A 16,219-nucleotide genomic window follows, 5' to 3' on the forward strand; every position below is an offset into this window, starting at 1 on the left:
ATACCTGTTTGCTGAGATTACTCAGTGAAAATAAGTTGGTGAAAGTGTAGCTGATGGATCTCAGAGCAACAAAGGCAGCAAGTTAATTTACTTAAAGAAGTCTCTGATTAGATCAAATCTGAAGTTTCATCTGCAAAATTGCTTCAATTTAAGAATTACAACTCTTGGACCTTTTGTCCTAAAGATTGGCACGATTAACAAGACTATTAGTTTACTTTAATTTGATTGCTGACCAATAAAAAGTAGTTCAAAATATGTTGAAATGTGATAACTTTTCTACTTTTATGAAAAATGATGGCTTATTTATCATATGATATTACATTTTGGGGCTTGACATATTTTAATTTGCACTTCTGTATTACTGACATGATTGACATGGACACTGTTTTGGTTTTGGTATAGCTGGAATTACATGTATTATTGTGAGTTTAGGCAAAGTCTCTCTACAGGCTTTCCACAGGCTAGTGAGTATAAAGTCTGCTGTCTGACTCTGGTAGATGAAAGAACTGACAAACCTCCAAGCAATGTCTGATATTTTTCACACACCGGCCCATCCAAAATGTATGGACCAGTACAAACACATTTCTTCACTGACTCAGAATCCAAGCTTTCTACTTGTACATCTTCTATCCTCTACATTTACAGCTCCCACATACACTCATCGTATACAGATAGTTTATTGCAGCAGACAGGCTGAAAATAAATGAGAGTTTTATAGCCATAAAACTGAATCTAGACAGACACTCATTTTTGCAAATTAGCTTAATAAAAGTTGTTCTTTATGTTGCAGTTTGGCTGCTGTAGAGCAGTGATGGGCAAACACTTTATTTCCAGTGAGACTCCATCTCTGTGTCAGGCTCCCACTGACATGCCATTAAGGTGGAATTTCACTGACTTGTTTACAGCTGAAATAAATGGACAGAAGATACTATTATTACAAATATAAATATTGTGTCGGACTGCTGAACTTCCCTTGTTAAGTCATCTGTGTCACATGATGTCATCTGTTACAGAAATAGGCTTGAACTGTCAGAGCCAATGATGTTGGAGATGGAAATGTGAAACCACCTGAAAGTCAATGAGGGATGATTGCTGCAGTGTTGCATCAAATCAGTGTGCACTGAATGAGACTGTTTGAATAAATTCCATTCTAGGCGTACAGAGCTGTTTAGGAACGGGAGCCACGACTCTATTAAGAACTGAAGTTCACATTTTTGGTTTTAATACAGGTTTTTTTTGTTATTATTCTGATTTGAATCTTTAATATGTCATACAGGCTGACTGAGCTGTTGCTGAAGGTCTTTATTGTCACCAAACTTCAAGACCTGAGTAGCTGTTTTGAAGCGTTTCCCAAGCTGTATCGTCTATTTTAGATGGATGACCTCTTGGAATAAATGCACTGTGTCAGAGTGTTTTCCAAGTCTGTTGTCACTCAAGGTATGATGCAATCTGCTGCAAATATGTTAAAGAAGGCTCCTTGAAAAATATTCTATTTAAAGTTTTTCTAGCTCTGAGTAAGTTACATTAAATAACTGCCAGGTCTCATCAGTGTACACTTTGCATGAGAAAGCCTGCAGGTGGCTTTGGACTTTACTCGTTTATCCTACACAATTAATATCAGGTTATTTCAACTCTTCTGTTTTTGTAAAAACATGTTTTTAAAAGGGTCTCTCTCTCACTTCTTGAGTCCCTAAAAAGTTAAGCCTGGTGATGTTAATGCCCAGCATACATTTTATGGAGAAAAGTATGTGACCATTCAATTGCTTTCAGTCCCATTGCCACAGGTGTGTAAAATGAAACACTGACTCCATGTCTGCAGAGTCCCAAACCTCCTCTCAGCACAGAAACTGTGCACCGGGAGTTTCATGGCATGTGCATTAATGGTCGAGCAGCTTCTGTAGTGTGCAGATATCTAAGTAATGATGTCCATATTAGTGTAGCTATTGGTTTGTATACAGTGCTATGAAAAAGCTCCGTTTAAGAAGGAAAAATGATGAAAATTAACTGAAACATAAAAGTGCAACACGCATGCAAAAACGAAGCATCAGGAAGGGGGAGCAGTTTTTCACTGTAAACAGGAAATGACTGTCCAGCTCCCTTGATTTGTGACATCACGTCCTCACGAGATTATGATTTGAGTCACTAGTTTGAACTGTTACTGAATTTACTTTGAGAATTCTGTAAATAACAGTCAAATAATAGCAAAGTGCTTCCCACGAGGATGCTGCGTCACTCGGTTTCTTGACCACATCACATCTGGTTTTAAAACACCAACAGCCAAAAAATAAACAGGCCATGAGCTTATTTGTTCACTGGCTTTTGGAATAAATGCAATAAAGAAAGGAGTTATTTTTTATTCTCAACAGTTTAGAGTTTCCTACATATGTTTTCAGCTCAAATCATTTGACTGAGGGTTTCCTGATTCATGCATCACCACAAAGCTCAGCATGTTATATTCCATAATGCTACCAGACTATAAAAGTTAATTTCACAGCACTTCAGTTATTTTTGAGTTTCAAAAAGCTGTTTCTCTAACAGACGATATAAAACACTTCAGAGGAAAACATCCAGAAGAAAGAAACTGGAAGATTAAAAAGAGTTTTCATCTCCCGTGTTCCTTGAATGCAGGTGAAACGTTTCTGCTAAATCCCAGTATTCGAACAGAACAGGGCAGTTTAATGGTCAGAAATATGTCATGTCTTTTTTTCAGAAAGGTTAATGTTGACTGAACGTCATTAACTAGAAGGGCTGCAGGAAGGTCATGAGTGGAAGCTGTCAGAATATTTTCATTTTCACACGTTTCACTTCAAAACACTCTTAGCATTTACACACAGTCCAACTTTAATTGATTTTTTTCCAGCTTTTTCTTGCAGGAAGGATCTTTTGACAGGTCACATATGAAACTCAGAGCATAAGGGACGACTGTGTGAGGTGGAAGCTGGGGAAAAATCTCCTGCTCTTAACATATGTATGTTTTTTTAAAGGAGAACATTAGCTCTGTGCTGTGAATGCGCATTTGCCATACTTTGCCTCATCTGTAGTGTTGCAGCCTTAGGGTGACTTTGCTCCTGTGGCTCAGATTGGATCTAAATGTCCCCTCACAGCGAGGCATGACGACGGCATGGGGAAGACACAACCCACCCGAAGCTACACAAAGACAGCCTGCTGGCTCAGCTCTGATGAAATCGAGAAGACAAGTATATTCCCATTCGTTATGTGTGGTTTTGGCTGAAGTGATTTTCCTAAGCTGCACAAAATCGGGGTCAGGTCGGGATTTTAAATGCTCAATTTGTTATACATAATACAATGTGTCAGTCTGTTTGGTTTTACTGTGTCACAGCAAGAAACTGAAGTTGATTTTAAATGCCCTGCACAAGTCATGCTTGTCCAGTCGAGTCATTTACAAGGAGCAGTAAAGCTGAGGGAATGTTCACCAAAAATCCTTTCGCACGACTGTGCACACGAGCGCAAACACCTCACACAACTGTCGAGCACGGTGGTGGAGGGGCGATGAATTTGGGTTTGTGTTGCTGCCACCTGGGCACCTTGAGTCGACCTTGACTCTGCATACCAAAAGATTTTACACTCAAATTGAGGCCTTTAGATAAACTCATCTCTCTCCTTTAACCTCAGACAGCTGTTTCTGGTGGTTTGCAAACAGCTGGCTTTGCAGGGTGAACTGATTGGACACCAGCATAAGAGGCAAGCTGCCACTGGCTCAGCTTTCACTGCTCTGAGATCAGTTTCCTCTTGCTTGACACTTGGCCAGTGTATGTGATGTAGAGGAGATGGAGTTTGAAAAAGCTGTTAATAACTCCTTTAGTACATTAGCAAGGAAAGCTGTAACCATGATGGAGAGGGAACGGCAGCTCTGACCATGTCTGCTCCAATAAATCAGGCTCAGGCTCAGGAGCACTTTCAGAGATTAGCATCTGTGGGAATGTCTGAATCTCATATGTTTAACCAGATTTTAGTCCACCCACAGATATTCACAGTTAACCATGTCACTCACTGCACAAACCTTTTATTTAGCAGATTTTTTAAAATCATTAAAACATTTTAATATACTTTAGAAAATCAAGACGTGGGCCTGAGTTTCAGGTTCTCTGCACCACAGTCACTACAAACACATCATTTATAGAACAGGATGAATACAGAATATAAAGTATTCATAATGAGCTCAGTCTTAAACCTTTGCAGCAGTAATATTAATTACGCTGATGAGGAAGATGTTTCTGCAGAAGATATTTTATCCCCAATTTTCCAATAACACAGTGAGAAGTTCCTCCACCACTTGTCATTTTCAGCTAACAATGAGTCATTTTTGGTAATATAGTAGATATTTGTTTAACTGTAGCAGTAATGTCTGAAAGGTGAAGATGTCCATGTAGAGAACAGACAGGCAACACAAACTGTACATTTTAATCTGATCCGCTTTATCTCATTAAATTTCTAACTAGTGGAGGAAGATGTTTTTGTTTGTGTGTGTGCGTGAGTGCGTGCGTGCATGCTCTGCTTGCCTTTCTGTAAAGGTCACCACACGCCGCTGGGTTCTACAACCTCTTGAATCATGTGGTGTACTGTCTTTCACATGAGTGCACCTAAAAACCCAGATAGTGCAAAACTGTTCCATTATCTTTAAAGAGTGCTCAGGTACCACAGAGGACTGTTTCACCACACCAGTTTCAACTTCATGTTAACCAATGAACAAAGGAAACAAAGGTTAGTGTGTAAGAAGTAATCATTTTTATTTACAAACAACAGCTTAACACGTGAGTTATGACCTGAAGTTTTAGCACAGTCTTACAGCCCTCCACCTGTCGGCTCTCTTTAGTATTCCATGTTTGGTGAATTCATTAAGATTACATTTCACAGTGCAGAGCAGCTTCTCTGCTGTGCTTCCAGAGCAGAAAGCTCCTGCAGTGACACAGTCTCGGCCTGTTAAGGATCTGGACTTGATGCCTCTCACTCACTTGAATGAAGACTGCTTGGCTCAGTCGTGAGCCGTTTTTTCCCCCGTCTCACACGCGCTGGCTTTGGCAAATTATTGTTTCCCTTCTGGCTCCACTTTATGTTGTAATATCACAAAAATAAAAGTCACATTTCTTGGCACTGGAGGGGTCTTACAAACATGAAAATCCCTCCACCATGGATTAAAAATTCATAAAAGTGTCTGCAGTTTTACAGAGCTCTTTACACGCAGTCTGTGCCAATATGTTTTAGAACTGCAGGGATTTTTTGTTGCGATACTGCAAGAGGCCAGCGACGATGGCGAGCCTCTAATGCACTGATAGACACAACTGGAGACACTTCTAAAAAGCCTCGATTGTGCAGGCGCCTTCAAAATCCTGCCAGCGAGGTCTGAGGTATCATTTATAACAAATCCTTGGAGAAAAAACACACAAAGCACAGAACAAATTCTTTAAGAAATATTCACCATTTGAGAGAAGGAACATTTTTGGAGTTCAGCCCTTACAGAGGCTATGTCGCACTGAGATACGGCATAAACTGATTCTGTGGTTCAATAGCAAACCCCTATATGAAAACTAAAAGAGCCATCTTTGAATCACAAAACTTACCAGAGGACGTTACTACTGAGGTTTAGCACATGAAAAAATCAGAAGCAGCTCACCCTGAACGAGACATTTACGTCTCCTGGAAACTGTAAACGCTCCAAACCCAAAGAAATCTTTGTGGAAGTGCCATTGTTTAGGGATAATTGTGTCTTGAAACAAAGAGCTTACAACACAATGATGAATGTGGATGCTCTTTTTTACTGAGCCCGGGAAGCACAGGCTGACCCACTTTAGACTCGTATGTGAAGGTGATGTATGGAGAGTGTTGTGGAGCGAGGGGTGAGGCACTGTGAGGCGTTGATGGGATTTCCCTTCTTACATTTAATTGCTGAAGTTTATTGTGAGTTAGAATGATGATGTTCTTTCTTCATCAGAAGCCCAGTCAATGAAAACTTGCCCTCATGCTGGGATTATTGCACATTAACACACGGATTTATTTGAAAAGTAGCAATAAAATTTTAACACTTTAATGACTTTGAGCAGTGAATTATTGACCAAATACTGAGCCCTGTGGTTACAAATAACAAAGACTCGATATTAGAAAAACGAGCTGATGATGACTGGTGGGGCGCGTTGTGATGCTGAACACATTCTCCTGAATCTGCCGTGTTTTCTAATATTTCTATTCAGAAAAGAAAAAAGAGAAGGGGAACTCATATTTGAGGCCGGACTGTAATGCTGTGGCTGTGTTTGGCCCGTATGGATCAGCTGGGATTTTTGAGGTCCTTGGAAAGTTACAGAGAGTCAATGATTCACAGTGCCTATAAGGATCCGGGGTAATTGCTGGTTATGTGGCAAACATGACAAATTGCCTCCACTACAGCTCGGTCCCTCAAGTGAAACAAGCCACCGTGAGGTCATTTTCAGGTTAAGACTGTTATCAGCTGTTGACCTTGACTATTTATTCTCAGCTGTGTATTGTAAGGGGTGGCTGGAGATTGGAGCAAGAACATGACTGCCCATTAAAAGTCTGAGTCGAGCCGAGATGTTGGGTAAGGTCTGTACAGTACGTACTGAGGCCAACGAGTAACTCCAGCCAGTAAATGTATTCAGACTGAATCTGAAAAACCTTTGCAATAATAAGTGATGATCTAAGGAGCTTGGAAAGAAAAACGTCTGGACTTCTTTAAGTTGCTTGAAGACGTTTCACCTCTCATCCGAGAAGCTTCTTCAGTTCTAAGGTCAAAAGGTGGAGAGTCCCAGACTTAAGCCCTGTGGGAGTGTCCCTCCAGAGGGTCATGGACCCCCTGTTGATCCTCTACCTAATCACATCAGCCAAGGTTTCGGGTGAACCCGCTGTGAAACCCCCACCCTATCATGTGATTTACTGAGGTCAGAAGTCCCAGGATGTGAGTGGGCGTTAAGGCGTCTGTGTTGAGTATTGCAGCACCGACAACGATCAACTCGAAGGAAAATGACGACGGAGGCAAAAATACCCTTAAGATTTTGGGAACTTTATTTCACGTTAACACGCGGTAAAACCTTTACTCATGGATGCCATATTTGTTGTGGTACTCTCTCTCAGGCAGGGGCGTGATGACGCAGTATATGTGCCGTTACAGTGAACACAGTGCCCCCTTGTGGTGACAACTAAAATACTGTCTCTGTGTTAAGCAACAGTAACCATAATGCACATTCTACAACAGGGTGGGCAGCTCCAGGCCTCGAGGGCCGGTGTCCTGCAGGTTTAGATGTGTCCTTGAACCAACACAGCTGATTTAAATGGCTAAATGAGCTCCTCAACATGTCCTGAAGTTCTCCAGAGGCCTGGTAACGAGGTAATGTGACTCAGGTGTGTTGACCCAGGGTGAGATCTGAAACCTGCAGGACACCGGCCCTCGAGGCCTGGAGTTGGACACCCCTGTTCTACAACACGAGTACACACGATGAATATCTTAACAGTCTGGGAAAGAATATGAAAACTGGATTATAGATGGCAGACAGTTGGTGTCGTAAGCCACGCCTCTGTTCAAAGACACTAACTCCATCATTTGACCCTAGAGCTCAAGAAGCTCCTCAGATGAGAGGTGAAACGTCTTCAAGCAACTTAAAGAAGTCCAGACGCTTTTCTTTCCAAGCTCCTTAGACTATGACCTGGATGACCGAGAACCTTCACAGACATTAATAACAATGCTTTAACATTTGAAAATCATGTCACTCTATAGCTTTGAACAAAGACTGTGCAAAAAACAAACAAACCTCAAACTATATAAAGGAGCTTGAGCTCGGTGTGTGCTGGTGGGTTTTGATACCATGTGATGGATCCCAGTAAGCTGCTTTTCCCTTGTGCTTACTTGTACGGCCGTTTTTACAGCTCAAACATGAAAGTGTTCGTCACCTTTTCATCTAACTCTCAGCAAGAAAATGAATTAGCAGATCTCCCAAAATATCTAAGTGCTCCCTTAAGGCCTAGTTCAATAGCCGTTTGTGTCTGACATAAAAGAGTGCCCATCTAATAACTCCAAACACACAAAAGTTGAATCGCTCTTGGGTTTTTGGATTAATCTGCTGATCAAAAACACCAGTAACTACATTATTTATCACTTTATTTCATTGTTGGTACAGAAATAACATTCTGTGGCGTTAAACTTAGAAATGTGAAACCACAGCTTCCCACTTCTAAGTTCAATGACCCATCAATATTTAATACGTCCACATCAATTTGCCTTTGGTGCTCATATTTTTAGATCAGATTTGTTATGCCATATTTCAGTGGGTGGTGCCCCATGTGAATCCAAACGGAGAACGTGGATGATAGTTTGCTAACTCCCTTGATCTTTGCTTGGCTAGACTCCATGGCTGAATCCTACGTGGTAATGGATGCTGCTATTTTAAACAAACCATGGGGGATGCATCTATTTTGCATTAAACCATCTCATTCTGACAACTCTCCCCAGGATGCTGACAAATACAAGTTTCATAGGCTGAAAAGTTGCATACATGAACATATTAGACAAGAAAGCCAGTGAAATGTTTAATACATGGTTCTTTGTGCAGTACGATAAAGGGTTTTGTGATAGTGTGTGCATGATAAGAATGTCCAGTTCTAGGTCACCAAGAGGCAGATTTATTGTAGTACTGTTTCATCATTTATTCCCTCAAGGTAGTTAAATACGGCTGAAACTTTAAATTGAATTCCAGGTCTAAATATATCCCACTCAGCCTTACCTTTCTTTGTATAAACAGGCAAACGCGGGCCTACCAAGCCCCCGTGGGTTCCAGAGGTAATTATTTGGAGAAAGCTGCAATGTTACAGGTGAGGGAGGGATGTTAATTACCTTTGTAGATTCACAAGACGATGCCTCTCTCCTTTCTTTTGCTCAGCCTCTTTATGGGCTAATTAATTATGAAACAATGCACAGGTGATTCATCTGGGAGCAGGAAATCTTTAAACCTTTCTTCTTCTTTTCACATCTACACAACAACAAGGGGAAAGTTGTTCATCAAATGTCATGAAGGTGTGTGCATACAGTAACTCTTCATTATGTATGCTGAGCTCTCCGTGGACTTTCCAAAAGACTTTCATTTGAAGCGCAGATGCAGAGAAAAGTCGTGGTTCTCAGGTTTTCTCCAATAGCAGCCTCGGACTCTAATTTGAGGATTTCACGTTGCAGATGTCAGAGATGCTGAACACTGCCAGGTTTAAATATTCACTACACCATGAAAATGTCACATGGAGAAATTCCATATTTAATATTGAGACCATTCACCCATGATGTGACCATTTTAGACAGATTACTCTTTCTCAAATAATCACAGCGACAGCACCGCAGGACAGCAGCGGTGAGTTGGAAAATTATGATACCAACGAAGAAGAGCGCTCCCTGATCTCTCACATGCTGCCGTGATGGAATTCAAAACTTATTTTGCAGTTGAATGGCTGTGTTATCCCCACAGCAGACCTGTCAACTTAACTGTAATGAAATGGGGAGAAGGGTGATGAAAAATGTATAGAAATCAGTGTAACCCCGACATCCTTCCAGCCTTGATTTTCAACTCGATGCATCATGCTGCAGCGCTTTTTTTGATCCAGCGCTCCGGCTGTGAGGTCGGCCAATCAGCTCGTGAACTGCACTGTCCAAAAGCATAACAATGCTCTGCTGTCAGCAGAGGTGTCCACATCTGTACAGGGAGTGCCGGTGTCAGGAGCACAGGAAACCAAGTGTGTTTGACTGAGCTATACTACAGTGCATACGTCTGTAAAACACAGAAGGGGATTCATTCCAAGGCAAGGTACATCTATGCCTTCTGCAACCTTGCATCCTCATAAGAGGACATTACATTTACTATATTCAGCTCAATAAAGTGTCAATAAACCCATCGTTTTCACAAAAAGGTATCCTTAAAATTCATAATTACATAGATGATGCTTAGTTTTAATAATTATCACGTTCAAAAATGACTCCCACGGTTCTCAGGATGATGTTGACACAATATAAGCCAGTAAAGCATGTTACCCACACATCACGTATGTGAAGGACAGTTACTACACTGAATACACACATGCATACATTTATTTTAAGCAGGTCTTTTCTGCAGCTTCATGCTCACTGTGCGCTTTCATTTGCAGATGAAAATCCCTAATTGGTAAAACTGTCAGAAGATATTTAACGTTTAAACTAATTGCACTTGGAGTGCATAATGCCAACATGCACAGTTATGAAAGCCCACTAATGAAAAAGTTTTGTTAATTCAAATGTTTCTCTCTCTGCATTAACCTCGAATAACCTTAAAACATTTGTTTAGCTTAGTTGAGTCGAGCCTACGCACTCTAGTTGTGTTTGCAAGATTTGATAACCTGGTTAAAGTAGTTAAGGCTCTAACCAGGTTACATAGTATCCTATAAAAATGAATAACTGTGCTATGCACCAAACAATGGTGCCTACTTTTCCTGTCTGCTTCCTCCATGGTGCCCTGAAGGGGTCTTGTAGTTACAATACCAATTGCTGGCTTTACACTTGTTTTTACATGTAGGTCAGTGATGGTGCGCAGATGATTACGGATTGTTGCTGTTATGTTTGTGCCTGTGTTCAGGGTCAGGCAGTGTTATGGGAGTAGCACAGCAATTGTAGGAGTTTCTTTTTCAGACCAAAAATGATTTATTTTATTTATTTATTTATTTTTAATGCTGAAGAAAAAGTCTTAATGCGTTTGTGACTGACGTGGCTGCAATAGCTTTCACCAGGGTTACATGTTATCTGTCTTCTTTGAGGTCTTTGGGTTTGTCCCGGAGTAACTTGTTGAGGCTCAACCTGTAAGTTTAGTGCAAAGGCCTGAAGTTCTGCTCTTTAATACTGGTGTTGTAAAGCAGGACAGTCCAGCCTGGAGTGTTTACAGAAAGTAAAGTCGCTTGTTATAGTGAGCAGAGCTGTTTCCATTGTTTGAGATGAGAGATCATATTTCTCTTATTTTGGCTACTTTTCATGTTAAATACTGAATTCTGTAAAAAAAAAAATCCTTCTTTTCACATTCAAACTCCAGAATGATCAGGCATCGTCACACCTACAGGTTTACCTAAGCTTCCAAATAACAGACAAAGCTTAAAGTTAGGCCTGGCTCATATAACCACCGACCATCTCCTAGTTTTGTTTCTGTGGGTTCAGGCTGCTAGGTGGCTTCCCATGATGCACCGAGCTCTCCTCCAATCCATCTCTCAACACTCCTCGTGCATATTTGCTATATGTTACCTTTGTGTACTCTCTGTAGTTCGGTTTTGCTCTGTTTTGATTCGTGGCATTTTCTTGCTCTTCCTGTTAATGGGGACTTCTTCCTTCCCACTGTCACAAAGTATTGCTGTATTTTGCTTTAGGGTTTAATCTCTGATATTATAAGGTCATAAAAGTACTCCAGATGAGTACTTTACTCACTCAAAAGCAGACGTGATTACAGAAAGTGGATCTCTCGTTGATAGCGAGTCTGCTCAAACCTAAGAAGTTAGTACAGTAGTCATGGATGGGTGGGTTTAGAGATTAAAATGAATTCAATTAAAATGATATTTTATTAAAATTAACCATAATCATGTGTTCCAAGTCAACTCACAGCAAGTCATGCCTCAGTTTACAAAAGTCTGGCTGCAATTATGTCCATGTAACCTGAAGAACACAATAACCGATCGATGTGTCCCCATCAGGAAAGCTTGTACAGTAGTGAAGATGTAAACATTACATGAAGTCATCAGACTCGTGTAATCAAAACCATTACAGCAAACCATATTGTAATCTTGAGCTCAGCTGCATAGTGACCTCAGTCACGACTGCCAGCTTAAAAAACACCCAAACCTGAAGCACTTAAATAATAATAATTATGTGTATGCACATTTTCAGCCTCATGAACCAGACAAAGCTGGGTGTCTGTCTCCATCATCTGTTAGAGGCTGAAGCTCAGCCCGGAGACTGTCAGGAAGATGATGTGTCTCAGGAGACGAAGAAGCCTCAGGAGAGCTCTTAATCATCAGGGACCCACTTCTCTGGTATTTCTGTCGCTGCTGTGCTCTCCTTTCTTTGAACGTAGTGCGCAGGAGCTCACCTGCCTCGCACACAACTTTGTGGCTGCGATTCACAAAGAGAAGCACAAAAGGCTAATTTTACCACAAAAAATGCCACTGTGGGACATTTCAAATAACCAGCGATTTATTTATTTATTCATTACCACTGCTCCCTGTACGTGAAGCAAAAACCTGTGCTTTCTTTCTCTTTTACACGCGGATAAAACACCACATCGTCGATTAGACCCTTGGCTTTCATAACTGTCACCTTGATAATACAAAGATTTGACTCAGGTGAGATTCCATTATGAAAATAATCGGCACCAGTTCCACAAAAAGTGTGTGTCTGTGGCAACGTTTGCTGTACCTGTTGTGATGTCTCTGTCAGGCTGTATTTGAATCATTTTGGCTATTTTATGCTTGATATGAAATGATTTGCCCTCGGAGCCTTTCTCCTCCTGAAACTGTATAAAAGTGAGAAAAACAAGAGATTTTGCTCAATATGACCCCAGCTGATTCTCACCTGCTCAATGGTGGGTTTATAGATTGAATTCTTTTAAGTCTTTTCCCTCCACACAGCAGGGTTGACAAGCATGGACAAAACATGCTTGAGTGGAGAAGGACAGAGGGACTCCGTCTCCAGTCCTTTTCTCGATCCGTTTGAATTGTATTGGACCAGCAGCCGTTCGCCGAGCCCCATTTCAACTCAGCAAAGAGATCAACCACGACGATGAGCATTTGTTACCGATCAAGAGGGTCTAGACCACATTCAGACACGTGGTGAGAGGCAGAGGAGGTGTTCCTGCCCTGAGTCAGATAGCACATGGGGATTTGGACAGCACTGTCTCAATTATCTGATTGGTGATTGAGACTGAAAAGAATGAGCGTGGGCACGAGGACGTGGACAATGACGACCATGGAAGGTGATCTTTGAATCTCTAGGTGACCAGCTGTATCAAACGCTGTGAGTGTCAGGGTCTATTTTACTTTGTGAAAGGCTTCTGAGCTGATCATAACTTCACCGACACACGTTTTCCCCATAGTGCATGACATCCACACCCTAACTCAGACTCATACCCACCGTCCACAGATACGGTGCGAGTGGATGTGCCTGATCGATCAAGAACTAGCTGCATTGTTGCATAATGAAGCATGGGAGTGAAAACGGACTTAAATAACAAAAGTTAGGCTCATATTTGGGCAAAAGCCCAACAAAACCCAAAGAGAACAAGGATGCACAGCACAGGAACATAAGGCTTTGTCAAAGAAGCACAAAAGGAAACTGGGACTTCCTATACACTGAGGACTGATTTGGGATTAGATGAGATGAGATGATGAGATAACCTTTATTTGTCAGTTGCAGGTCTTTTGCCCACAACCGAGATGACAGACCTTGCCGACCGTACATACAACACAAACATCACATTGGGGAGACAGGTCAGGTAATACAGGAATGCACAGATATCAACACACCACAGCACAATAAACACAGACAGCAACATGGGGAAGTGTTCCAGTGTGTACAGCTGATCTGGGACCGCTGCAATCTTTCGACTGCGCCTCCAGCTGACCCGATGTCCACATCGGAGGGGAGGTGGCGTTGGAGGTGGCGTTGGATCCGGGGTAGGGAGGGTGATGCGTCAGTGAGTGCTTATCAGTATCAGTGTATGTGTGTGCGTGTCCAGAGTTCAGCTGAGACAGTGTCCTTCGCCCTGCCAGGCTAAGTAAACAGTCTTCCAGCCAACCCAGGTGACCTTGCTGGGAATGGGAAGGAACAGACTCAACACAGTCGTTATCAGGGTGTTGTTGTTCGGCTCCAGCCTCGAGCCCACAGCTGGCACCGAAGGGCTAGCAACATTATGATGGTGATTTGTCTTTTGCAACAACTCATGACAATTTCAAGCTGTTCTTTAACACTCCGACACTGGTCTCTCAATCTCCCGTTGGAGAACCGCGAGCTTCCCCATGATGGTATCAAACTTGCGTTCCATGGTCTTGTCATTATTTTGCTCAGAGAGCCGATTCTGAGAACTCTCGACTGCAGTCAGCTGTTCCAAGATGTAATCTAACTTTCGCTCAAAGGTGTTATTCTGAGCAGGCCTCTCCTTGATGTATCCCAATATACGCTCAGAGGTCTTATTCTGAGTATTCACAGCAGCTGTAAGCGTCTCCAAGGTCTTAACCGTTCTGCTTTCGAGCCCTTTCTGAGAAGCCGCGCCTCGTCCCATCGTTTCGATTCCAGCGGGCAGCCTTGGGGGGGTTTGAACAGCCGGTTCTGCTGTCTTAATTCTCCCATAAGCCAGGGCCAAGCCAGCTCCAATCAGCAAGAACCCTGTTATCATGGTTCCGAATAGGTAGATATCTTCAGCGTCCTCGATCGACAGTCCCGCCAGGCACACGACCCTCCATTCCTGCCACCCGTCCATCGTGTATCCGGCAGGGAAAGTCCCTCCAGGGCACTCAGGCTCACCTGAGCCCAGACTTCTCGTTGAGAAAAGGGTGTCAATAGCATTCAGAGACCAGTTGATCAAATCCATAATTCTCTTTAGGTTTTAGAAACAGACTGTGAGAGTGTTCCAGGGAAAGTAATAATAAAAAAAACACGAGACTAGACAAGGACATAAGAACTAAGCAGGGAAGATAAGGGAGAGGAGAAAAAGTGCGTCCGCCTCCTCCGAGAGCCAAAAGGAAAGAAACATGAAATGAATGAAACACAGTTTAAAGTAATGAAGACAGATAGGAAGGAGAACCCCAAACAAGACATGAAAGAAAACACCATCGAAATATGAAATACTCCAAAAGACACCAACCTTAGAAAAAGTAATAGACAACCAAAAACTCCAGAATAAAAAGTAACTGATAAAAAAGTGCAAACAGATTATCAGTAAAATCTTTATACAATAAAATCTCAAATATATTAGCTGGGAATTCGAAACACCTAGAACCGTGACATTGCTGACAGTGGCGCTTTTGACCCATGCATGGCAAACGTACCCTGCAGATTCTGACCACCATGACTTTCTTTGCAGGAAAACCTCGCTCTGAATATCTGCCTCTGTCACAGACGCCAAAGTGCAAACTTGCTGGATATCTGAAGGAGTGCGAGCATAAAAGAAATCTCTGCGTCCTAGTGTTACCTTTACGTGTTAGAATGTTTACTTATTAAACACCAGCACCGGTACAAATATCTAAATCTAGAATAATTAACATTTTAAGATGATCGGGATTATAATAGTGAATCAGTACCTCCAAAACTGAGAGCTTGAAATTAAGCATGTCTGAAGGCGAGAATGTAATTTTGTACAAAAAATACAAATTTCAATTTAAACTGTGGTCAAGACTCTGTGCAGGCCATTGAAGTCCTCCATGTGTTTCTGCACCTGCCCTGAGCACTGCTCTGCCTGTTGGAACAGGAAGGGACCATCTATAACTGTTCCCACACAGTTGGGAGCGTGAAATTGTCCAAAAAGTCTTGCTCTCCTGAAGCATGAAGATTTCCTTTTAGGTGCCCGAGCACAACTCCTGAAAAACACCCCACACCATTATCCTCCCTCCACCAAACTTTACACTTGGCACAGTGCAGTCAGACAAGTACCGTTCCCCTGCCAACCACCAAACCCAGACTCGTCCATGGGATTGCCAGATGGAGGTGACATCCTCTAACGCAGGGGTGGGGGAACTCCAGGCCTCGAGGGCCAGAGTCCTGCAGGTTTTAGATGTTGATCCAGCACAGCTGATTTAAATGGCTAAATGACCTCCTCAACATGTCTTGAAGTTCTCCAGAGGCCTGGTAATGAAGTCATCATTTGATTCAGGTGTGTTGACCCAGGGTGAGATCTACAACCTGCCGGACACCGGCCCTCGAGGCCTGACCTAACGGGAGCACGCTGGAATTCACTGAGCTCCTGAGAGCAACCCACTCTGTAGGGTAATTTCCAATAAACCAAGTTCAAAAAAGGGGAGTCTATGGCTGACGCGTGTTCCTGGTTTCCAAAAGAAATGCTTCCAGTTGCATTATGGTTTGAAGACTGTTTTATTTATTACAAACTGAGGATGTAACAATGAACTCCTTCCAAAAAAAAAAGGCATGAAAATTCCAAAAAATAGCAGTTATCCAATACTAGCTGTGTACACGGTCAGAAAACCGTGAGACTCCTAA

At 42.1% G+C, this 16,219-nt stretch overlaps 1 protein-coding gene across 1 annotated transcript; it reads right to left on the reverse strand.

The window, feature by feature from the left end:
• Nucleotides 1-13,970: 13,970 nt before the first annotated feature.
• On the reverse strand, nt 13,971-14,779 carry LOC147312106 (uncharacterized). The gene has a single exon (XM_086267408.1). It carries the CDS (start codon nt 14,595-14,597, stop codon nt 13,971-13,973), a length of 627 nt encoding a protein of 208 aa, XP_086123534.1. The 5' UTR covers nt 14,598-14,779.
• Between the last annotated feature and the right edge of the window lie 1,440 nt (nt 14,780-16,219).

The sequence above is a fragment of the Aulonocara sp. 'chitande type north' Nkhata Bay genome, linkage group LG16 (genome assembly GCF_057382095.1).
Source record: "Aulonocara sp. 'chitande type north' Nkhata Bay isolate Kocher_YH1m ecotype deep benthic linkage group LG16, A_spYH_male_GT1.1, whole genome shotgun sequence".
Lineage (NCBI taxonomy): Eukaryota > Metazoa > Chordata > Actinopteri > Cichliformes > Cichlidae > Aulonocara > Aulonocara sp. 'chitande type north' Nkhata Bay.

What these genes read in the sequence shown, in the direction of transcription:
- LOC147312106 (XM_086267408.1), bottom strand. Translation starts at nt 14,597, where the DNA reads ATGGATTTGATCAACTGGTCTCTGAATGCTATTGACACCCTTTTCTCA.